Below are 25,666 nucleotides of genomic sequence, written 5' to 3'. Positions count from 1 at the left end.
ACATCACTGGATGGCACTGGGTAAGCAAGTAAAATTTGTGCATGTGCAGATCCATTTTTGCAATAATTTTGCAAACCTGATATATATTTATGATTGGAGCTGGCTGACCCATTCATTAAGAGAGTCTCTTGGTTAGTAACTGGCTTGTGAACTGATACTGATTTCCTTGGAATGTCTTTGTTATTTACAAATGTCCGCTGCATACCTTGGATGAATAATGGCCAGCCTATAGCTTGTTTACAAAATGTTCACTTAAACTATTTGCAATGTCTGTTGTTTAGCAGGTCACCTGAATTGGTTGTACAGTTTCTGCACCCTAACTGGATGACTGAACTATTTTAAATGTGAATGAACAACAAATACTGAATAAGGAACAGTGAAAAGTAATAATACATGAGTCTTACCCATTGCTATTCATCAGATCTCAAAGCGCTTTACCAAGGAGATCAGTATGGTCCCCATTTTACAGATAGCGAAACTGAGGAACAGGGAGGTGAAATTACTTGTCCAAGGCCACGCAAGCTAGTGGCAAAACTGGGACCACATCCCAGGTCTCCTTAGCCACAGTTAAGTGCTCTGTCCTCTAGTAACACAGCTGACTCTTTCTAGTACAAATTGTCAGATTAGTAATTTGTTCAAAAATATGGGAGACTTTCTGGATTGAGAAATGTTGTCATAAAGCACTGCTAGTTGTCCAAACACTTCTGAATTATGGATTTAGGGGGGAGTGATAGCTCAGTGATTTAGGGGGGAGGGACAGCTCAGTGGTTTGCATTGGCCTGTTAAACCCAAGGCTGTGAGCTCAATCCTTGAGGGGGCCATTTAGGGATCTGGGGCAAAAACTGAGGGTTGGTCCTGCTTTGAGCAGGGGTTGGGCTAGATGACCTCCTGAGGTCCCTTCCAGCTCTGACATTCTGTGAATCCCATGAATGCAAACAAACCTAAGATGGCACTTTTATTTCTGAACATATCCCCCCCCCCGACCCCCCACCAACGGAGGCAGCATTAAGCTTCACTTTAAAGCTCATATTTTGCCTCCCGTGCCAAGTGGTTTGCTCTAAGAAGTCCCCGACTGAGGCGGGGCGGGGGACGCAACTGCGAGGCTGCCCGCGCCTTTGCACAGCCCCCGCTCCCGCCGGGCCGCAGCGCGGGGCGGGCCGCCTCTCTCCCTTCTCCCGCTCTCTCGGCAGAGGCGGTGACGGCGGAGTTGCAGGGGTGTGACTCACCCAGATCACGCGCTCTCTCCCCCGGCAGCCTCTCGGCGGCGCTGGGGGAGGGGCGGCCGCGGCCCAGGGCGGTGCAATGAGCGGGGTCTCGCGGACACGCGAGCCGGCGGCCCTGAGCCCGGCGCGGCCGGGAGCTGGGTGACACCAGGGCCCCGCCGCGAGCCGGCGACACGCGCGTGCGGCCCGCTCTCGCTCCGCCCTGTGTCGCGCTCTGCTCAGCGGGCTCCGCACCGTGGGCAACAGACGCAAACACGCAGGGTCGCAGCCCCAAAACGGAGAGGCGGGCCGGGAGACGGCCCCGCGCCGGGGAAGGGCGAAAACCCTGCGTAGACCCCGCAGACCAGAACAGTCCCGCTTGGCCACCCCCCCCCCATGTTTCCCCCGTTGACGCTCTGCGCCCCCTGCTCTGCCCCTCGCTCCCTTCCCTTCCAGATGTCCCTGTTAATGGCTTGGAAATGCTGGCAGGCCGCGGAGAGGCTGCAAAGACGGAGACGCTGTTGCTGGCTGGCTGCGTGTTGTTTTGTTTTGCAGCCCATGATCCTCCCCTTGCACACGGAGTGGTTTAGACCTGAAGCCTGTTTGTAGCAGGAGCGTGTGGCTCAAGCCATAGGACACAGAGCAAGGGGGGAGGACTAATTCTTAACGTATACTTGAAAGGGTTTGAAAGGCCGTATCTTCAGAGATGCAATGACGGGTGATAACTACGTATTTCCAGGTATATCGTCGTGTATTTCATTAACAGCCGTGTGCAAATATGATTTAATTAAGGTGCAGTCTCTCCTCCCTATTCTACAGGTGAGATGGTGCTGCCTAGAATGATGGAAGCTTCTCCCCGTGACATCACAATGCCCAATTTGCTACATCGTTGTTTGCATTTCATGATCAGCTGTGTCTCTGCAGCTTGGGAAACTGCCACAAGGAGAATTTAGAGCAACGCCAAAGAACCTCAGACCGCTTCAGAATTTGCTGTGAACCACTATCTCTGATATCTAGGGCTTTGGAAGACACCTTAAATACATACAAATATATTTTATAATTAGAAACAACAGCATCAAAAGGGGAAACTTGAGACACCAAAAAAGACCAACAACATGAAGTTCCAGTACAAAGAAGATCATCCTTTTGAATACAGAAAAAAAGAAGGGGAGAAAATCAGAAAGAAATATCCAGACAGGGTCCCTGTGAGTGGAATATATAATTGTATCATCGTGTAGTGTACTGATTGCTGCCTCCTGGGCTTGGCTTGCAGTGCTGATTATGTTTTGCAGACAATTTGTGTGGCCTTGGTTTTATCAAATGTTCTGTGGTTTATTTATTTAAAGGGGGAGGGGTGGGGAAGAGGATTTGGGTTTGTTGTTATTAGTATTTTTTATGTCCTGATCTGCTTGAAATCTGCTGTCTATTTCCTGATCTGTGTTTATATACCTGTATCTATTTATTATATTGTTATATACCAAGAACAATACCATTTGATTTGATATGTAAATAGGTGATAGGGTATATCTCTCTGCCCCTTCCATCCATGATCTGCAGCGATTTAGCAGGGAAAAACGCTGCTCATCTTTTTTTATGATAGTCTGTGTGTACGTTGTTGCAGGGTGGGGAGGGAAGTTAACCATTTTATTTGCAAAAATGGTGGAAATCAATATGTGAGTTAGTCATATAACCTTCATGGAAAACTGGAGGGCCTGTATGATGTCATCAGAGATCTTCCTTTCATTTTATTTGCTTTATTTTCTTCTGGCCTGTCTTTTCAATACAACCTTACTCTGTTCTTGTCCTTGCATATAAGAGAAGATTGATAACAACCACTCAATCTTTTGACCTCTCATTTAATCTCTTTGTGGAAAAAACATCACACAGAAAACAAGGTCATGTTCTCCCAGCCTAGCTGTGCTTCCTCGTCCTGAAGTCCCTTTGGAGTGCTTATGGAAAACTTCTGTCTTTATGAAAATAATTAAGAAAGGGAAATGGACTAAACTGACTACATTTCTGCGGTCCCTTTTTATTAAATATTTTCAAAATCTTCTTTCTTTCCATCCCCACTGGAGATGTCTGTCCTAGATTTAGCATTCAGGGGCGATCTTCCAAAATAGTCTAGAATCCCCCGTGGACGCAAGAGGAAAGAAAAATCTTGCCACACATTTTTGCTGCAATTCAGCACCATTTTATTCCTTAGGCGAAGCCCCATGCTTGGACTTGCAAGAGTTTATGCAAGTCAGAATCGAGGTAGTGCAGTGGCAGAGGTGTATGTGGATCACAGGACTGGAGTAGTAGGTGGGGGTTGTTGCTAGTCAGGAATGAGGTGCAGAGCCTTAGGCCTGGGATAATACAGGGTGCCACAGGTCAAGAGTGAGGTCAGGATCTGTGGTGGAGTCAGAGGACTAGTGTAGCAGGTTGTGCTGTGGGTAATGATGGATAAGTTCTGCAAGAGCTACGTGGAGGCTGGAACAGAAATAGCAAGGGGTGAGGCAGGTCAGGCTCGAGATGCATTGGTTGATCTGTGGGGGGAGGCCAGGACTAAAATAGCAAGGTATGCTGTGGGTTAAGGTGAACTGAAGGAGAAACTCTGTGTGCAGAGATCCAGGACTGGAACAGCAGGAGGAAGTCCATCTGGCCACAGTGGAAAATACCATCCTCAAAATCATTGACAGAGCTGTGTAGGCAATAACTGAAGACACGAGGCAAGCTTCTTTGAATCATTTCTGTGTCTGCCTTTCCTGACAGCCAGATCCCTGTGCAACCCTAGCCCCACAGTCATTCACTCCTTTAGTCTTCCCCCCGCAACTCTCCCCCCACCCCAGACACACACTACAGAGTTACATTCAGCAATACCACGAGGGGGACAAGTGTTTAAGGAGATGGAATGCTAAACCATCATTCTTCACATGCTGAATACACAACACAAGACCTCCAAACTATCCCCCATTCACAACATCCTCCTCACATCAACACATTTACAACATCCTTTGTACACCCCCCCCCCCAAGCTAACCCAAACCCACAAAGACATCCCACTCGCCACACACATCTGCAGTATCTTGGGGGAGGCAAGTCTCCAAACTTACAGAGATGCTAGGACCCACATTTTGAAAAACAGCCTGTGATTTCATGTACCAACATTAAGTGTGTGTCAGCTGGATTTTTGTTCAGAGCTGCTGGGGATCTATAACTCCCACTGATGTCAGCTGGAGCTGTGAGAGCTTAGCACCTCGGCAAATCAGGCTGTAGGTGTTTCACATTGGGTACTCAAAAATAGATGCCATTTTTGAAAATTTGGGCCTAGGTTTTTCTTGCTCTGACTTGCAAGAAAAGCACAGAAAATTCCATCTCTCATTCTAAGAAAATGAGTCCAGATGGCGTTGGGTGAATGGTTGCATCTTGAAGCTAAATGGCCTATCAATCTCTACTAGTCATGCTCAAAGTAAAAAATGAAATTGCTTGCCTCCATGTTTCTCCAGAGAAATCAGATAGTGCCAGGGAAATTTCTATCTAACTTTTGAATAGCTTCCCGGGCTCAGCAAAAAATTTCAAATGGAACGTTAAGTTTTCATGGAAGCTGCTCAAACCACCACATCTCTCTCTACTGTTTGAGTACTAGTTGATTTGGGGTTAAATATTTGTCCAGTTGTACCTGTAAGTATTGCTTCCATCGTTCTGGACCTCTTTGTCTGTTTGACTTTGTCTACTCTTTATATTCTTTTATGCAACATATACAGGTAATTAGCCTATGGAACTCATTGCCACAAAATATTATGATGGCCAAGAGCTTAGTAGGATTTAAAAAGTGGTTTGGACATTTATGTGGATAATTAGAACATCCACAGTTACATTAGGTCAGATAAAATAATTATAAGGAATGTAAATCTTCATGTTCGCTATATATATAAACTAACCACTTAGTAACTGGGGTTACTAAGAAATTTCCTGTGGGGGCTGGCTATTCTGTTATGGGGTTTCTTGTGCTTTTCTCTGAAGCATGTGATAATGGCTACTATTGGAGGCAAGATACGGAACTACTTGGACCATTAGTCTGATCTGATTTTGCAGTTCCTGTGATCCAACCTTGCAACTGTTCCTCCCTCCTCTACTTTACTCTGTGATACTTACTATTCCAGTCCTGAGCTCCCCACACAGCCCTGCCGCTGCCCCTCAATACTGCCCTGCAGCTCCCTGGCTTTTTGAGTGTTGGTCCCCAGCAGAGTTTGAGAGAATTTCCATGGGCCTGTAAGAACCGTCTCTCTTAAGGGACCACTTATTTTTCCAGTAATACTTTTTGGTCTGCTCTCTTCGGTGATTCTCATGTCCTGTTTCTCCCTCTCCAGGTTATTGTGGAGAAGGCACCCAAAGCAAGAGTACCTGACCTGGACAAGAGGAAGTACCTTGTGCCTTCTGACCTCACAGGTAACAAACCCTGCCTCCTTTCTTCCTGCATTCCAGTGAGGAAGTACCCAGGAATTCTTTGCACTGATATCATCATAATGAGAATATGCTTTAATGGGAGGATGGGGAGACCCAAGTAGGCAGTGTAGACACTGGTTGGAACCAGGGAACTAGGAATAAGTCCAACCAGTGGTTGGAATCAGGGAACTAGGAATAAGGACTCCTGGATTCTAGTCTCAATTCTGCTGTGGACTTGCCATATGACCTTGGACAAGCCACTTAACCTCTCTGGAACGTAATTTCCCATCTGTACTTATTGCACAAATCTATCTCACAAGGGGGATTGTGGAGCTTAATTAGTGTTTGTAAAGTACTTTGAGCTCTTCTGATGAATGGCTCTATTACACTGTGTAAACACTGTGTGACCACTGCCTTTTATTATAATGACAATGATTTAGCTGTGTATCATAGCCCTCAATACAGCTAATAGCCAGTGGCCATTCTCCTTTAGCTCAAGTGGTTAGGGCCTATGTCTTTGGATCAGGAGGATGTGAAATCGCTATATACTCCCACCATGAAATTCTGAGTGGCCATGGTATATAGCGCAGTGACAGTCGTGAAGCTCCATTTCCAAATGGCCGTGGATTTGTCACTGTATGATTAAGTCTGATTCTATCTGGGGACATAAACAAAGGAAACATTTATAAATTAATTAAAGGAAATACATTTTTCCTGTAGTATATAATTAACTGCAGAACTCGTTCCCATGGAATACGGTTCAGACAAATACTTAGTGAGGATAGAGTGTGTTTTATGAATGAGAATAGCATCTGCAGTGACAATCGCTAAAGTAAAATTTTCAAGGGCCTTCAAGCTTCAGGATTTAAAGTGTCAGTTGATCATATGGTGGTTAGAAATCCTCGTGTCTCCCTTTACTAAAGCACTTCATGCTAAAATGAAGTGAAGGTGCTGTCAGAGTCTGGATATAGGACTAGAGTGTCCAGTGGTCTGAATCAGTATGGTGGAAAATGAGATACTGGTCTAGTCAGGACATTGGCCAGCTCTGGTAGTCAGGTGATGGGACATTAGACTGGTGGTAGGTAGTGACCCTGAAGTTCCTGTTTTCTTTCCTGCATTGCCCATTTTTCCCTAGTCTGTACATAACACTTGTGGTCTCTTCTTACAGTGAAACTGAGAGTGACCTGAGCCCCAAATCAAATCTCAGGTCCCAAGGCATTTGTATTCTGGTGGGGAGGGTCAGAGTTCCAGCCTGGATCCAAATTTCATTTCAGACCTTTGTGTCTTTAACAGGTTGAACCAAAATCCCAAACTCAAATGACCGTGAACTTTGAGAAAGTTCAGGTGAAGATCTGAACTTTGCATTGGAGGGCCAATCTCTAGCATGAACTTCTCATTCTTGTTAATACTATATCATTGTTTAGGGTTTCTTCTTCCAAAGGTGTTGAGCAGACTGTGGGGAGGGAGGGGCACATTTCAGGGCAAAAAGGTGTTGGGCGCCTCAGAAGTGCAACTGGCTAAAAAATTGCCCTTTCTCCTCTGCAGATATACTGCAGGTCTCCACACAATCCCACCACAATTTTGTGTGATCATGTTATCTTAAGAGATGTCTGGGACTGGAATAGCAGGGGGGCTTGTGGGACCGGACTGAGGGGCACAGGACTAGAATAGCAAAGGGCTGCAGGGCAGCATTGCGGGTAGCTGATAGAGCTGGGGTTTAGGGCCAGGAGAGCAGGAGATATACAAGTCAATGTCCGGTTGCATTTGCAGAAGTTTGTGTGTGTCAAGCATTCTCTTGACTTTCACTCTCTGATCCCTGTATCAATCACATTCCATCCTCCACTGTTTCCCTTCCCTTCCTGTCCCTCTTTAGTTGGCCAGTTCTACTTCTTAATCCGAAAGCGGATCCACTTGAGGCCAGAGGATGCCCTATTCTTCTTTGTCAATAACACCATCCCTCCCACCAGTGCTACCATGGGTCAGCTGTATGAGGTAAGCCCAGCCCATCTCCTTGTTCTATCGCTATAGTGGCCTGAACAACTCATACCCTAAAATAATGTTACATATGGGAACTCCTCACTCTGTAGAGCTAAGCACTGCATGACTGATGATTCCTACTGGACATTAGCTCCCCCTTGAATGGAACTCTCCACTCTTGCTTGAATTCCACCAGCCCTCTTTGGAATGTTGCATTCTATGGTTAGACCAAGGGGCATGGGGAATTTGGCAGAGGAAACAAGAATTTTAATAATTAATTTAATGCTTGCTTAATTTATTTTCCTTTGGTAATGTAAGGTTGTTAGATTAGGAGTCAGAGATTTCCGGCAGGTCCACATTTTTGTGTTACAGTCCCATTCCTTCCAAGACAGATCCTGGGAGGAAATGTTGGTCCAGTGATTAGAGCACAGGACGGGGAGTCCGGCCTCCCCTGTTCTATTCACTGATGTGCTGCTAACATTTTAGTAAGGCTACCACACGTACATTTGTCTTTTGCCTGCGCTAAGTCCTGTTTCCAAGAAGGTGTGTTGGTTCATAGCTCAAATGAGTAGATGAGTGACTGGAGAACCTATTCATTTGCTTTCCTGTTTAAACAAAGACATTTTCTCTTAGCCAGGAAGAGGAACCACACCAGTGGGCAAACAAACATAATAAGTGCATATGCTGAAAAATACACTGAGTTTGACAGCACACTGCAGGGACCAGCATGTGTAATTTCAAATCTGTATATGAAGACCGCATAGGGAGTCTGAGGATCATCTTCCAGTAATCACTTTTTGAGAACACCTGATAATTGGTGCCATCTGGTCCATTCTAGAGGCCAATAATTTGCCCTTCGGAGAAATTTTTATGAGCCCAAGGAACATTGTCTCTGGCCAGGCTGCTTTACAGCTTTCTGAGATGGGGTGACTCCATCAAAAGCAGGAGAATCTCCTCCATCTTCCCTTCGCTGTAATAATAGCATTTTTTAAAAGGGCTTCCTCAGACTGCCCTGAGTACAATCATTATCCATCAGTAACCCTGGAGGGATTTTTTTTTTTTAATGAAGGTGATAGAAGATAAAGACACCGAGGCTACTCTGCTATTTTTAGCCCCGGAGCACAAGCCCTGCAACCCTGAGTCAGTTAGCCCAGACTCTGAGGCTCTCTGCTGCAGGGTTTGTTTTGTTTTCCAGTGTAGATTTAGTGCCACATTCCTCCAGCTCCCTTCCTCTCCCACAACCTCTCAATGGCATGCAAATGGAAGGATCCATTTGTATTATTTCACAAGCATTTGCGGCAAAACCATTTCTCTGTATGGACCAGAAACATCCACAAAGAAACCTTACTGTTCTGTACTCAGGCACGTCCAGGGTTCTCTGTGGAGGAAGGAAATAAGGCCCAGGGGGAGAGAGAGAGAGACAGTGACAGAGAAATGCTCTTTCCTTTTGCTGTTACAATGGACCCTGGTTGGGGACGTTCCCAGATGGTGAGTGTGTCTCACCCTTTCTTCCTTTCTCCCCTCCCACTCCCAGGATAACCACGAGGAGGACTATTTTCTCTATGTGGCCTACAGCGATGAGAGTGTCTATGGCGAGTGAGCACTGGTCTCCGGGCGCACAGGCATAATGGACTGACAGGAATGGTGGGGGGAGGGGGAAATCCACGTCGGAGAGGAGGAAGATTGAGGAGAGAGAGAACTGGAAAAGAACCACATATACAATGCCATCATTTTCACACATTTGATTATTATTATTATTACTGTTATTGTTACTTTTATAGCGGGATGGGGGGAGGAGGGAGGAGACGTGGCTCGATGGAGTGATCTGACTGGCTGACAGAAGGTTCTGAGCTGTGTGACTGGGAGCTTCCCCTTGTAGCGTTCTGCCCTCTGCCATGTGTGAGAATTCTGTTAGCGAGTAACAGGGCCTTGGTAAGCAAGCCAGACTCTCACACCTTCCAGGTAGTAGTTGGGGAGGGAGGGAAGGATTGCTGGGTGGCAGTAATGTGTGTGCACATTCTCTGGATTGGAAGTGAGTATACTGTACTGTCCCTCTCATGCTTATCTTCATCATCTAGCATGGGCATTCAAGTGTGCCATGTGCTTTGGTGCTCTGCGTGCCCATATGAAGTCCCTATGCCGGGCAGCCTCATTTTAGTTGGTGCCCACAAATAGTTCTCCTACTTCTCCATTAACCTTTCCTTCACCAAGGGTTGGGAATTATCCAGGCTGAGATGAGGGAGGTGAGATTTTTTAATTTATTTTAAACTGCATTCAAGTGCTCGACCAAACATGTTGAGACCAACTCCTTCTGCCCCTTCTGTTGCAGCCCAGCCTGGTACATAAACCCTTTGGATTTAGTCTTCCCCTCCATGTCTCATTTATAGATCTTGCATGCCCTCTAAGAGCAGAGTATTTCATGGCCCTGCACACATTCTAACCTGGGTTCCTGTTGTTGGGCAATTCTACCACACTGTGGCCAAACAGTGGTAATTATTGGCGGGGGGCGGGGGGGAGGTGTAGTCTGAACAACATAAGGACAGATACTTTAGATATATGTATTTTTTTCTGAGCCAGTGTTGTCCTTACAAAAGTACCGAGAGATCTCATCCCATGCAGGACTTAAGCTGTGAGGCCAAAGCAGTGCCTTCTGAGTTGCACAAACAGTGGATGTTCCTAGAACTGCCATTAGTCAAATTGGGGGGTAGGGAGGGAGTTGAATTTTGGGGAAGCTTTATGTTGGAATTTGAGCAATAATAAAATAATTGAATTTAATTACTGTAAACTTTCCTCCATTGATGGGGGTTGGAGGGAGGGACCTAGAGGTGGGGAGAAGACCAGCAGGAGTGGAAGAACAGACAGACCCCAGATGAAGTGCGGGAGACATAGAATACCAGGGTTGGAAGGGACCTCAGGAGGTCATCTAGTCCAACCCCCTGCTCAAAGCAGGACCAATCCCCATTTTTTTCCACAGATCCCTAAATGGCCCCCTCCAGGATTGAACTTACAGCCCTGGGTTTAGCAGACCAATGTTCAAACCATTGAACTATCAGTCTCCTTTGATAAACACTCTCTTTTCATAAGATGATTCTACCCCAACTCCCTATATTTTCCTGGGGAGGTGACAATGGGGGCTGAAAAATCTGGGTTAGCAATTCACTGGAGCAGAGAAATAAACAAGCAACTAACCTCTGGTGATGTGTGTGTGAAATTTGTCCTAAGATTTCTCTAACTTTTTGAACTGTTGTTCCACTAAAATAGATAGGAATAAAAAGAGCATGTTGTGGATCAGGATTGAGGGACATTGGCAGAGCAGTGTGGGAAGCCCCGGACTGGAAAGCAGGGTGGGCTGCAGGACAGGATTGAGGGGCATTGGCAGGAGGTACTGCAGTGAGGACTGAGACGCATTACTTTAGAAAGGGGAACAAGAGGAGAAACATATAGATAAGCATTCCCTACTTGCATCCTGAATTCAGGTTTACTCTTCCATCGCACACCTCATGGGATAGTCCTCCTGGGATGATCGCACACTCAAAATACCATTATAGATCACTTGGGTGTTGTCTAGGATGTCATGACATAATTCTCCCCCAGCCCTCTTCCCTCCACTCCTCTCTGTTTATTGGGGTATTTCCTTATCCTTTGGTTGGAAATCCATGTTGGCCTTTCATTTCACAAGCTCTGAATGTTCTGAAGGTTAGAAAAATCCCTTTGGGTGAAGGCATGCTGGGGGCAACGGCGGCCATTGCACTTCTCTCCCCCAGTCTTGTGCTTGCTCACACACTTACCTCTACACGTGTGTTCTCTCTCACTCTCGCATGCTCTTGCTCGTGCATGCCCAGGGGGAGACAGCTGCAACCTGGGGTGTTTGATTTGGTGTCCATACCTCCCCCTCGCACCGTGATGTTTGTGGGAATAATTCTGGCCATTTGTTACATGTGGGGTTTTATGTTGGGGTTAGTTTGTTTAGGTTATTTTAACTGGATTGTGGCATTTACCTCTGTTTTCGCTATAGTCTAATATTGTAAAAGGCAATGACGATAATTTTTTTTCTGTGTCAGTTATTCTAACCAGCTGCAGGTTCTTGTAAAATAAAGTTCATATTGTATGGGCTAAATCAACCGATCAATAAAGAGACATTTGAAAATCAGGCTTGCTCTGGGCTGGATATTAAATGCAGTTGGCTGTAATACTTTTGTTTGTCACTGAAAATGGCACTGCCTCCCACTGGACAGGGTATACCACAGTAATAAATCATTACTTCCCTTTCATAACATACCAGAGTTCTGCTCACGTGTTGTGTGTGTGTGTGAGAGAGAGGGACAGTGAGCGTATCCCATCCCCTCTGGATGATACATAGATCATCATATTTATATCTGTCTCCCCACCTAGCTGTTCACTATGACATAACTATGACTCATTAAGGACTAAGCAGTGTGTGAGGACTTTGTAGAGTGGTATGTGCTGGGCCATTCCCTACTACTTGAAGTGTAGTAAGCAAATCAAGCAACAGTGAGTAGGGGAGCGCTCTGCAAATACACCACAGGCTGGGATTTGTGGTAGGCTGAGGCGGAGGCTTCAGCCTTCCCAAAGAATGGTAGAGACAGTGGTGGGCTAGGGCCCACTCTTTGCCTTGCCATGCAAATATGGACCTACAGTGGCAGTAGCCAGGGCCTCTCTTCTTCCCTGCCTGCCAAGTGTATGGAGTAGTGGTGAGCCAGGAAGGAAGGGAGGCACAATGGAAGGTTGGGACTGTGGGGCTCCTTGTTCATTATCACTCAATAACTGCATCAAACCTGCTCAGTGGAGGGTGGTGAAGCAGTGGAATGGGTTACCTAGGGAGGAGGTGGAATCTCCATCCTTAGAGGTTTTTAAGTCCCGGCTTGACAAAGCCCTGGCTGGGATGATTTAGTTGGGGATTGGTCCTGCTGTGAGCAGGGGATTGGACTAGATGACCTCCTGAGGTCTCTTCCAACCCTAATCTTCTATGATTCGATGAGTTCACAAGTAAAAAGGTTATGTTTTAACTGCTGGCCCTGACTCAGTCTGGGATCTGAGAATGAAACTGGACTGTTTCCATTTTGAACATCACCACTAATAAAGATTCTCCCTGCCAAACTAGGGTCTTGGTGACACGTGTGCATCTCCACAATCAGCAGTGGGTTTGCACAGATATAACTGATAGGAACTTAGTAAACAATTGTGTTGGTGATGCAAGGAAGGAATAGGCTCTTGGCCCCAGATCCTCAGAGGTATGTAGGTGCCTAACTCCCATTATTTCAATAGGAATTAGGCACCTAAATACCTTTGAGGATCAGGGCCGTGCCTCTGAGCTGTGCTGACTCTACAGGGCCAACGGGAAGAGAATAAAAACTTATTCTGGTCACTAAGGTCTGCAGCTGTGATATACACACAGGCAGCTGGGCTGCTGTGTAAGAAGGGGCCAATTTTATGTCATTTTCAGAGTGGAAACATAGACCAATGTTAAGCTTTTACTTTTTGTCATGATGTCTTTTGAGACTGGAAATAATTCTTCTTCCTCCATAATGTAAACAAAGGGCCCATCTGGAACACAATGGTTGTTATGCTAGTGTCCCCTATTATGATTAAAACACAGTTCCATCCTGTGGTATAAATGGGATTTGATCATGACTCTAGACAGAGAACAGCTGCAGTAGCTTCAGGGACAGTTAAAATAGAGTTAGGTCTTGCTGACTCAGTTAGCTGGACTCATAGACTATCAGGGTTGGAAGGGACCTCAGGAGGTCATCTAGCCCAACCCCCTGCTCAAAGCAGGGCCAATCCCCATTTTTTTCCCCAGATCCCTAAATGGCCCTGTCCAGGATTGAACTCACAACCCTGGGTTTAGCAGGCCAATGCTCAAACCCCTGAGCTATCCCTCCCCTCCCAGTCTCAACAGTGCAGTTCTGAACTGTGTGGTAACTGGGTTCACTGGCAAAGCTGTTGTTATGGACCCACATTTTGTCTACAAGCACACCTGTATTTTTCTAACCAGTTTGCAACACACTCCTCTGACACGGTTAAAACAGAAAAGGGGGAGAGGTGTTGTAGTACACACAGCATCATTTTCGCAACAGAACCATGTGTCGGTGATGTTTGTGTGTCTGTCCCTGTCCCACTTTCTCTTTGCATTAGTGAAATCTGGTCAAGGCCATAGCATAGATGTATCAAGAAAGCAAGAAAGAAAGAAAGATGCAAAATGGACACCTTTGAGAAACCTGATTTACTTCATAAATATGTCAAATCTCATCCTGTGCATGGATACTGGACTTTGGGAACACTTGTCTACCATATCATGCCAATAGATTTATTGAAATTGGCTTGGAGAGAGAGAGAGACCCAAAGGAAGCTGAGGACCCTTCTGGTTAAGAGAGGTTGGATAATTAACAAGCTGCCTTGGCTCATATATCTGCACCTGGGACCCTTTTCTCATGGGGTCAATGCTTCATTTCAAACAGACAAAGAGGTGGACTAGTGGGGAAAGGCCAACATGGAGCCAAGGGAAATTAAAATTGTGTCAGGGCTGATGGCTGCTACCTCCCCACCTGGTCCCACTGTGAATAGAATCCGGTCAACACAGCAGCTTCTCAACTATGTTAAGGAAATGGACAGCATTTTAGTTTAAATACAATTTAAAGAAAAAGACAATTACACATTTTGTGTACTGAGAAAAAGAAAAGGTTCTGATTCCTGAAAGGGTGCATCCGGTGTAAATCTCCCATGCATTCAGGTTGTGGTGGGACTGTAATAGTCCTTCCTCCCTGGATAAATCACAAACAAGGATGGGTCTTCTCTCTGATGGGGAGACACCGGCAGGACTGACACAGGTAAAGCATGAGTGAGTGTGAGGGATCATGGGATTGCAGCATCTTTCTTTGTGTTGCCAACTCTTGTGATTTTATTCCAAGTCTCATGATATTTGATGTTTTCCTTAAAGTGTATGGAGTCCTGTTATTTCATAAGAGCTGCAGATTTCACTGAAAAAGGTAAGTTTCTAGCCCTCATGACTTCAAAGAAAAGCTTGAAAATATGAAGTGAATGCACCTTATGAAGGCTCTGAAACCAGAAGGCAAATATTTATTATTTTTTTTAAATCTCATGTTTATTAAGACAATCTTATGATTTCTTGCGGGCCTGACTCATGACTTTTTAACTCCGCAATACGCTTGTCCCAGGAATTTCAAAGCTCCTGGAAACACTCAGACATACTTACGAGAATAAATTCATTTAAGTTTTGCAGAACTGGCGATTTCCAGGTGAATGACCTCTGGAGCATAGGAGCCCGGTTCTCTCCCCACCACTGCACCTTGGATGGTTATTTACAGCTGTGCAAAGTGGGTATAAAAATGCTACCACCAGTGTATGTGAATGAGTGGAGCATTCTGATTTTGTAGCACTTTACACATAAGAACAGCCATACTTGGTCAGACCAATGGTCCATCTAGCCCAGTATCCTGTCTTCCAACAGTGGCCAATGCCAGGTGCTTCAGAGGGAATGAACAGAACAGGCAATCGTCAAGTGATCCATCCCCTGTCATCCACCCCTAGCTATTGGCAAACAGAGACTAGGGACACTCAGAGCAGGATGTTGCATCCCTGCCCATCCTGGTTAATAGCCATTGATGGACCTATCCTCCATGAACTTATCTAGTTCTTTTTTGACCCTTTGTTTTGGCCTTCACAACATCCCCTGGCAATGAGTTCCACAGGTTGACTGTGCCTTGTGTGAAGAACTTCTTCCTTTTGTTTGGTTTAAACCTGCTGCCTATTAATTTCTTAAATTGCATGGGTGTAAATAACCATACAAGGTACAGGCATCCCTAATCTGGAGATGGATGTATTACTACAACCAGAGAAGCTGAAGAGGTTTGGGCTATTGTATCCAGCAATTACTAGCTTGGCCTACCTTCCCTTTCTGCCATAAGCCCTCCACAATCCACTGGACAAGCATTCTAAACTTAAATTACTATTCTGAAGTTGGAAAACTTGCCCAGTTCTGTACTGGCAGTCCCCCTGTAGCCCAATTACCTCATGGTGAGAAATCCTGCCTACTCCCCTAGATAAGTGCTCCCATACTACCCTCCTTGATCTACTGCCAATACCCTCCTCTTATATTCAACCTGCCTTCCCACAGCTAGAGCACTCCTTTACCCCTCCTCCCCCGGCTCTCCTCTGACATTGCTTGGCTCCATGGGACAAGAGCCAGTCTCAGTGAAGACTAAGGTAGTGAAGACGGACCTCTGTGACCTGACAGAGGTGTAACTTTTGTAACATGTGACTGGGGCAAGGGCATGCAGATCAGTTCCTCACTAGCAGGGCTGTGTTTCCCACCTTTAGTACACAGGAGATCTTGCCTCATCTCCATTCTCCCCACTGTCATCACAGCACATAATGTCCCCATGCAACTTGTCTCTCGGCTGCCAGGGCATCCACCAAATCTTTGTGCATTCCCCCTTGCAGTCCTTTTCCCTGCTGCCGGAAGCCTTCCTGGATTGATCCCCTCAGCCATACCCTCCATCTTCTGCTGCCAGTTGGGCTTGGAAGGTATATATGCCCAGAGGACCACAAAGGGAATGGTCAGGCAGGTGAGAGGCACTGTGAATGATTGGACTGGAGAATTTTCCAAGGCAGTTTGGAGGAGAATCAGAAAGTGTCATCTCCCTCCACCATGCAAGCCCTCAACCCACTTCCATCAACAAACCCATTTTAGAGGGTCAGCATGGAGAGATTTATTCTCTGACTCTTCTCTCTGGTTATTTCTCTAGCTGGTGTTTGTTTGACTGAGGGTAAGGATGTGCAACAGGACTTCTGGGGACCAGCACGCCCCCAGAAGAGGTTTTTTTTTCCATTTGGTGTTGCTGCCTCCCCTGCCCTCCTGTTGTCTCCCTGAGGAGGTGACAGAAGGTTCCATGATTTGCTGCCATTCAGCAGCCTGGAGCAGCAGCACCTGCCTCCTTTCCCAGGGGAAGTGGGGTTTCATTGACAGCAGAGCAGGCTGCAGGGCTGTGGGGAGTGAGTGGAAATAAAAAATAAACACACCACATCAGACATACGCCCACTCACACACCACACTGACCACATCAGACATACACACATTCCCCACACCAGCCATGCAGTCATTCACACACCACACTCACCACATCAACCATATGCACATTACCCACACACCTCATAAAATATACACACATTTATACGCCACACTCACCCCACATCAAACACATACATTCACACAGCACACTCACCACAGCAAACAAACTCACTGGGACCATTCACACACAGCACAGGTAAATGTATAACTGCAGTAGAGGAGGCAAAACATCCAAAGCAGCACCCACCGCACACATTTAGCACAAGGGAAATGAAAGGGAAGGAAATTCACTATACACACAGAGAGCACAACACTCACAAACAAAGCAGAGAATAGTCTAGGAAAGTGAATAATGGTAAGAAAGCAAAGGAGGAAACACACACGCAACACAGCAAAGCACACCACACACCTGCATAACCAGGGGCATGTGCAGACATTTTACTTTGACCCCTTTTGGGGGATCATGTTCTGTGTCCCCTGCCACCCCACTGGCAGGAGCTCGCTCACCCTACCTCCCCCGCACCCTGGAAGGAGCTCGCTCTTCCCTGACTCCCACCCCCCTATCCCTCCGCAGCCCCAGGGCCGGGAGGAGCAGCTCACCCACCCCCCTGCCACTGCAGACCCAGCCTGGGGCTGGAGTAGTTCTGTGCTCCCAACAATTATTGGCGGGGGGGGGGGGCAGGGGCTGTACCCCTGTTTGCCCTCCCCCATTGTGCATGGACATGCAGAAGCCTCCTCACACAGTTTAAGGGACTCTGCAGAAGTGTAAACAGTAGGGAAAGAAGAGGGGGAAAATCCTCTACACTAGGGATGTAAGTAATGTTTAAAAAGTTAACCATTTAAACCATTACGATTCTATCCTTTAAAACGGTTAATTGATTAAAGGGAGAGGGGCTGGGGTTGCTCTGGCCAGCAAGGCGGAGGCTGGGTCTGGGGGCCGCCAGCACGGCTGGAGTCCAGACTGGCGCAGACGGGGCCCGGCTGGCGTGGCCGGGGCTCGGGCCAGGGTCTGGCCAACACATCCAGCCAACGTGGTTCGGGGTCCAGCGTGACGTGGGAGCCAGGGCTGGGATTTGGCCAGCTCAGTGTGGCCAGGGGTTAACGGTTAAGGTCTGTTAACATTTTACATCCCTAGCTAAAATCCCTACACCCAAATCCACACAAATACCAACTCCCATGAAGAAAAAGGGGCTGCTGGGGAATGTGAACCAGCCAGGAAACACAGGGGAAGTAAATACACAACACACACTCACTGAATAGACGCGGATTCAGGAAAGACAGAGAATAGGTGGGTGAAAGGAACACAGCATGCTCACAAGAAGGTACCTGCCTTACAACACACAGGCATACACATATCCTCTTCTTGCTTACAGAGAGTGTATAAAAAATGAAAGAATCGTGGGGCCAGAGAGAGCAAGCAAACAAGCATGAGAATGATTCTGTGACCTGGTGGTGGGAACACTCCCTTCAGAAATGGGAGATCCAGGATCCTGTTCCCAGGACTCTCTTATTTATTATCCAAAGTGAAACAGCTTTAACAGGAGAGACTGAGGGACTCCCACATCAGACTGTCCCATAGCCCAGTGGTTAGGCCACTCCCCTAAGAGTAGCAAGTCACTGTTTAACCCTTTCTCCCCCTCAGGTGCAAGAGGAACTTGAACCAGGGGTGTCCTGCATCCCATGTGAGTGCCCTAACAAGGGGTGAAAGTAAAATGGAACTCTTACTGATATGGGGGCTGGCTCTGGCTCATCCCCTAGCCAGCCCATCTGCACTGCCTGGCCCGCACCGCCTGGGGCTGCAGCAGCGATTTAAAGGGCCGAGGGCTCTGGCCACTGCGGCGGTAGTGGCAGTGGCGGCCGGAGTCCCGGGCCCTTTTAAATCACCGGCCTCGGGGCAGCTGCTCCTTTTCCGCCCCCCCGCCCCGTCGGTGGCCCGGGGGGAGGGACGACGACGACTTTAAGCAGGGTCCTTTGACGTGGCAGAGCTTTCACATCGCTGCCCCTTTTGCACTTCCCCATTGGTGGCCCTGCTGCGCAAAAGGGGCAGCGATGTGAAAGCTCTGCCAGGGCAGTGCTTTAAAGTCAGCTGTATGGGCCAGTTCCAGGGGCACTTTTTTATTGGTACACTATAGCGGCCCGTACTGCCTTACTTTTGCCCCTGGCCCTAACTGTCAGGCTAAAGATTATGAGGGAAGTCTGCCTAACTCACCTGCAGCGCCTGATCCGGTAAGCACGTTCAGACCTTGCCTACCAGGCGCTGCAGGTGAGTTAGGCAGAGCAACACCTATCTTCCCCCAGGCTGAGCATTGTTCTGAGGCTCAGGCACCCACATGCATGCTGTGCACATGCTGAGAAGCAGAAACACAGGTACCTAGGGAACTTTTACTGAAAAACTTTAAGTGCTGAGAGACATCTGAGCAGGGTTTCTGTGACTTAGGCACCTAAGTCCTTTTGTGAATCTAGCCCTAAGTGCCAAGGTCTGTGGCAGAGCAGGGACTTGAAGTAGATCTCCCAAGTCGCAGGCTAATATCCTAACCCCTTCACCATCCTTCCTCTCCCCATCTTGTGTTCTTAGGCCAGGTGCTCAGTGTGACCCAAGAATGGGGCTAAAGGAATGTCCTGATTTTGGTATGTACATTCTGGTTCACCGAAAGAATGTCATGGAAGGTCTCAAATTAAAGCTGGGGTCACACTCGTCATTGATATCATTGTGAGATGTATGTACAGTTTCTATGTAAGGAGCTATGTATACATACTGAAAGAATGTTTCAAAGACTGTATCAAAGCAGAGTTGACAAATGGGTTTTCTGTCAGGCTAGGAATATTTATTCACATGTCTCTCTGTTGAAATATAAATTAAGCATTGTCTCATTCACAATGGGTCCCCCCCCACACCACCACCTGTCTAAGCAAAATGCAGATGAAGGACACAATGGAGGAAGAGAACCTTATCTTGAGATATACTTAAAAGGTTTGCTGGACTATATTTGGGGAACAAAGATGACACTCTGTCATCCTGCATGTAGGAAGTAAGTAGGCAGTGTGTTTACATTCATGAAAACAGGATCCCAACCAGTTTAAGCTAGAAATGCTGCAGAAGACTGTGGGTGAGATAAGACTTCTTCAGACAGGAGGTTAGCCTGTTAGATTAAATTTAGTCTCTAGAAACCGTGTTGTGGTTTTGTTTTATGGTAACCCTTTGTTTCCACTATCCTTACTCACTATGTCTTGAATCTTTGGTAATAAACTTATTCTTTTCTTCACTCTGAGTATACCTCAGTGCTGTGGTATTAAGCCAGGTGCTGATCCTGAGTTGAATCATTCAAGCTGGTGTGTACAATTTTCCCTTGGGGACAGCAGATCTGGTATTTCTGTGAGCATTCAATGGATAAAGGACTGGACACTATAGGGGAATGCTTCAAAGGAGCTTGAGGACTAGGATAAACTTATTGTTAACCTGCAAGGCAAAGTAAGGGCTGGCATAGCCCAGAAGAGCATGATAGTGTAGTGCACAGACCTGGCATCCAGTTAAGCACAAGCAAATCTCCCTCACACTGGAGGCAGTGGATAGAAGGTGACTCACAGACCCCAAGAACTGTCATACTCAGATATTGCAATAATGAGCTGGGTATAAATACCTAAATAAACAGATCGATAAGATTAGATCAAGGGATTATGCACCAATAATTAAATGTACCACGCTGAGGTCCATGCAATGAGTACAGCAGAATTAACCAAACCCAGAAAAACAAAAGTCAAGTTTCACTGTAATTTTTAAAAATGTATTTTCTAAACGATGAATAAAACAACAATACAAAGCAGACTGTATTTTTTCACTACAAAAATCTTGCATTTTTATATAAATACAGTAAATAAAACCAACTGAGATACAGCAGGAGAAATCCTTGTAAAAGATTTTTCTAATATAAATATCAGGAGATGAATTAACATCATATTAATGGTTGATTAGTTAAAATATGGCTTGAATTAAATTTTTTTTTTCCAGTGTCAGCCATCAAATCACAAACTGTTGTGGGGAGATAAAGAAAGCAGAAATAGTTGTAACATGGTGACAAGGTTCCCTGTTCTGTATAAGCAATAGAGATCTTCTTTCTTTTTATTCCTTCCTTTTAAAAATTTCTGTGTCCACCTAAATCCCTCTTTTTTGTTCACTGCTCTGCTGATGCAAATCATTTCTGGAGTCCTTTAAAACTAGGCCCTGGAGAATGTACTACAGAGAACAATCCCGCTTTGGCCATGAGAGCAGCTATGGATAAAATGGCTGCAATAAGTCATTGCCATCCCTTATTTGCTATATTTCTCTGACTTTCCTTTCACACACTGTTGATTCCAAGAAATGCTTCAACTTGAAAAAAATGTTCAGTATTGTGATCAGTGCAGAAGATTGCGAGACCCTTTGAAGAGTAGCAAGATAGCTTTGAGCGGGCTGGGTTTAGAGTGGACATTGGTAATCCCGAGGCTATGATAACAGGACTCACCAAAAAGGATATCACAGCAGAGAGCTTAGATAAGTGAAATAATTTAAATACCTAGAATTAATGGTCATTGTTGCTGCTGCTGCTCTCTTCAGAGGTGCCTGGCATCATATTAACGCTGTGTGGTGCCAATGGCAGGAGATGATCCCAGTTCCCTGTGACAAAAAGGTGCCAATCAAGTTAAAAGATGGAGAGAGTATAAAACTGTAATTTGACCCACCCTAACATCCAGAACAGAGACTTGGCCAGCCACAAGAAAGGAAATCAGGCTGCTCTCCACCACGGAAATGAAGATGTTGAGATGGTCAAATGGTTGGATGCTCGGTGACAGGAAACAAAACGAAATTGTGAGGGGCCTAAAGCGGGTTGCTGCAAATGCAGAGAAGCTGAAGGAGGCTAGGCTCTGCTGCCATGGGCATATTCAGCGGAGAAACGAGGATTATATCGGTAGGATGGATTTTGCAACGGAAGATGACCAATGGGGAGATCAAAAACTTGGTATATGGACCAGATATCAGTGGGCCTCTGAAAGACCAATCTGCATGACAGCCTGGAGTACAATCATGAGTTTTAGAAGAAGGCTACAAAGGTTGCCAACCCTGTATAAGGAAGTGGCAAGAGAGAAGTCAGTAACTGTCATATTTTTATTGCTACTTTAGATTTTTGTCTCTCTTTTTAATATACATATATATATATAGGATCAGCAGCCCTTGAACACTGAAGTTTTCTGTTTAGGTCTCAGATCAGCTATAGCATGGGCAGTAGCAATGTAAGATGCTCTCATATTGTTCCATCAATGTACCTTGAATCTGAGATGCAAAAATCACTTGTAGAGATGTGAAGGGAAGTCAGTGTGCAAGGACAATTCAGTCCTGTCCTCAATACTGAGGTTACCAGTGAGGTGGCTAATTAATGTTTATTGTGATGGTACTTTTTTAAAAAAGATTGTTTTAATTCCATATACCTTGTTATTTCTGATGCCTTTAAGAGTTTACAGTTTGGGCCTGATTTTGCAAGCCCTTTGATCTTATCAGAAATTCTCCTCATAGGGAGATACTCAGAAGGGCTGGGGAGTACCAGGTTGCAAAACATTTTCAGTGGTCCCTAAGCAGCAAGCAAAAAAAAAAAAAAAAAAAAATGGCTCTGGAAATTCGCCATGGCAACTTCCCTGACTGCCTGTCCATAAGGCCAGCCCTGATACTCAGATCCTTTGTTTCTTTACTTTGTGCAAAGACTGCACTGTTGCTTCTGCTCCTTGACAAATAAATTAAATGTAACAATAGTAAAAATGCCAGTTGTGATTTTAAATCTGCAACAATCTGACAATTTTTACCAACAATTTTTCTATTTAAACAAGTTAAAAAATATGTTTGGTTTTACATACACCCACCTCCCAATCTTGTAATTATTGTTAATTTCAGAAAATAAACAGAATGGCACCTTCTAACTCAACAAATCTGTGCCTGATGCATCTTACCCTCCATCTGCTGACACATGCATGTTCCTTAAACATTAATGCTGCAGACTTAAAAAAGCTATGAGAGTAAACTTCTTCTGCTTCATGTCTCCTCTAATTCCATTAATTAATTTCAGATTGTGGTATTTTTACAATTCATTAATTGAAAGAGCTTCTAAATTGCCATAGGAGCTGCTGGTGATAATGAAAGAAGCAGAAAATACATACATGGATTTTCAGCTCACAGGTTTGAGGTTTAAGCATGAAACCTTGGGCAATGAAAAAAATCATTTTTTGAATTGTAAACCATGGCATACAGAGCTTTAAGAGGTATAGTAACTGAGCTACTAAGGTACTTTAAGAGGTATAGTAATTGACTTTGTGTGGATAGTCATGTGCCTTAGTCCCCTGATCATTTTCGTTGCCCTCCGCTGGACTCTCTCCAATTTGTCCACATCCTTTCTGTAGTGGGGGCCCCAAAACTGGATGCAATACTCCAGATGTGGCCTCACCAGTGCCAAATAGAGGGGAATAATCACTTCCCTTGATCTGCTGGCAACACTCGTACTAATGCAGCCGAATATGCTGTTAACCTTTCTGGCAACAAGGGCATACTGTTGATTCATATCCAGCTTGTCATTCACTGTAATCCCCAGGTCCTTGTCTGCAGAACTGCTGCTTAGCCAGTTGGTCCCCAGCCTGTAGCAGTGCATGGGATTCTTCCATCCTAAGTGCAGGACTCTGCACTTGTCCTTGTTGAACCTCATCAGATTTCTTTTAGCCCAATCCTCCAATTTGTCTAGGTCACTCTGGACCCTACCAGTATCCTCCAATATATCTACCCCTCTCCGCAGCTTAGCGTCATCTGCAAACTTGCTGAGGGTGCAATGATTGGCTATTTGGATTTTGAGACATATAAACTAAAACAGGTTTGATGGGGAAACCTAGGGCATGATTCTGCTCTAACACTGGTGTGTATCAGAAGTAACCCAGCTGAAGTCAATGGAGTTTCGCTGGTGTAAAACTGGTGTAACTGAGAGAACAATCAGGCCCATAGAGAGAAAATCTGAGATGGTCAGAAAACAGAAAAAAAAGTCACATAAAATCCTTTGCATTATTTATCTACATTTTGTTTCAGTGGAAATTTTCTAAGTGGCAACAGAGAGAATGACTCTGCAATTTCTACAATGTCATTTTTACAGAGCCACTTTTCTGCTTTTAACTAAACTTGAATAGAAACTAAGGATAAATACTGTCAATTCTAAATAAGAGCCATTTGAATGCAGCCACAAGGTAGTTTTATGAAGCAAAACCTTTCCTCCTTCCTGTTGTCTCTGAACTTAACTGTGATTTGTTATGATATCCTTGGCCTTGTTGACAAGTATAGACAGAGCCAAGAGGGAAAAAACCAGAAGACTCAGGGTCTAAAAGCTATTGCATAACTCCTGTCTGCTTTGACTCGTGTGTGTGTGCGTGCGTGCGTGTGTGTGTCTCCTGAATCTTTTTCCTTCTCTCTTTGTCCCCCAACAATCCACTCTGATGTGTGCTTTTGTTTTATTATTGATGACTCATAACATATCACTGAGAGCATTGTCTCCCTGGAGACTTCAAAAGGAAGAGATGGACTTTCAAGGAGGCAGAATTTATCCTTTGTCCTTCAATTTTCAGATTCCCTCTGATATTCTTTGTAGTCTGCTCCCTCTCCCTCAGCAGATCATCATCTAATTCTCTTGGTGAGGAGTGAGGGCTCTTCAGATTCCCGTCTTCTGCTGTGTTTGAACTGTACTGTCTTGCTTAGACTGGAAGGGCCTCACTCTGCCTTCACTAATATACAGAAAACTCCAGCTGAATTCACTGGGAGCTAAGCATGAACAGCTGATGCCAGAATTTAACTGGAAGCTCCAGGTGTCCTGGACCATGACTTTTTTATGTTTTGCACAGCACTAAGCACTGATCTCAATAATTAATGCACGAATAAATAAATAAATAATCACACTCACTCTTTCTTCCTCTCTAGTTCTTTCTCTCCCCTCTTCCTTCTCCCTCGCCCCCTAAATATCTAGAACATGATTGAGGTAGGAGATATAGCAGATGGCCAGCCGGAGGACTTCAATCTTTGAGAGTTTCTTGTCGGGGGGCAGAGTGGGCAGCAGCTGCCGGAGCTCCCCATAGGCCATGTTGAATGCCTCCACCCGGCTCCTCTCCCGGGTGGCATGAGCTGAGCGGTAGTTTGCTGTAGCCCGCCGGCTACGTCGTTTCTCTTCCCGGCTCAGATGCTGCAGGTTGGCTGCTCCCCCAGACCTGGCATTTTCTCCATTTTCTGCTGTCAGGGCTAGGTTTTCCAGGAAGCAGCAGTCTCCCCTGAGGTCACTCCCAGTGAGGGATTCTTGGTCAGAGTCTGCACCCCAGAGAGGGTCTGAGAAATCCCTCTGGTCCAGCATCATGTTCCTAACCAGGAAAGGAAAGAGAAAATGTCAATGGCAGAATATAAAGGCCTTTCAACCCAAAGGAATTTACAGACAATGGAAATAGAATCACTCTGCCACACACTGAAATGCAGCTGTTTTGTGCTGAATTTTTTCTGCAATCCACCCCACTAGCATCACTGCAGAACAGACGCAGGATGGGACCTCAAAAGTAACTTCTTTAGTTCCCTGGAGCAGTGAAAACAATTATCTCCACTAAACTTCAACCAGGACACTATCATAGACACTTTTAGGCTTGTGGAAAATATGAATGGAATGGTATACGGACCACAAAGTCAGAAAACCAACTTTAAGTCTCTTCTGAGACACAGTGCCCACTGGCTCCAGGCTGGGGCACTGGGGTCAGTACAGACTCAAGGAAAAACGCCTGCTACTTAGTTTGCCATACCACTTCCTTCATGACAGTGTCTCCTAGTATCACTGGGTTGTTCTCTTATAACACCATTATCACTTCTTGTAGCATCCTGAGTTCAATGTGCAGATCTCCCATCTAAGTGTGGTACAGGACTGATCTT

At 45.6% G+C, this 25,666-nt stretch overlaps 2 protein-coding genes across 4 annotated transcripts in view; one reads left to right on the top strand and one right to left on the bottom strand.

Moving 5' to 3' along the window:
* The first annotated feature begins 1,338 nt into the window (after window positions 1–1,338).
* On the top strand, window positions 1,339–11,754 carry GABARAPL1 (GABA type A receptor associated protein like 1). Its single transcript, XM_048822149.2, has 5 exons — window positions 1,339–1,941; window positions 2,022–2,407; window positions 5,552–5,630; window positions 7,501–7,619; window positions 9,139–11,754. Exons 2-5 carry the CDS (start codon window positions 2,318–2,320, stop codon window positions 9,202–9,204), a joined length of 354 nt encoding a protein of 117 aa, XP_048678106.1. The 5' UTR covers window positions 1,339–1,941; window positions 2,022–2,317; the 3' UTR covers window positions 9,205–11,754.
* A 9,276-nt stretch (window positions 11,755–21,030) lies between these two features.
* LOC125623187 (helix-loop-helix protein 2-like) overlaps window positions 21,031–25,666 on the bottom strand; it is a 30,616-nt gene continuing 25,980 nt past the window's right edge. For all 3 annotated transcript variants that reach the window (XM_075120266.1, XM_048822134.2, XM_075120265.1), the window contains one exon: window positions 21,031–25,113. In XM_075120266.1, the coding sequence (XP_074976367.1) occupies window positions 24,717–25,109 (393 nt within the window). In that variant the 5' untranslated portion in view covers window positions 25,110–25,113 and the 3' untranslated portion in view covers window positions 21,031–24,716. The remainder of the gene's footprint in view (window positions 25,114–25,666) is intronic.

This window comes from Caretta caretta, chromosome 1, assembly GCF_965140235.1.
Source record: "Caretta caretta isolate rCarCar2 chromosome 1, rCarCar1.hap1, whole genome shotgun sequence".
NCBI lineage: Eukaryota > Metazoa > Chordata > Testudines > Cheloniidae > Caretta > Caretta caretta.
This window is presented reverse-complemented; position numbering and strand designations above follow the sequence as displayed.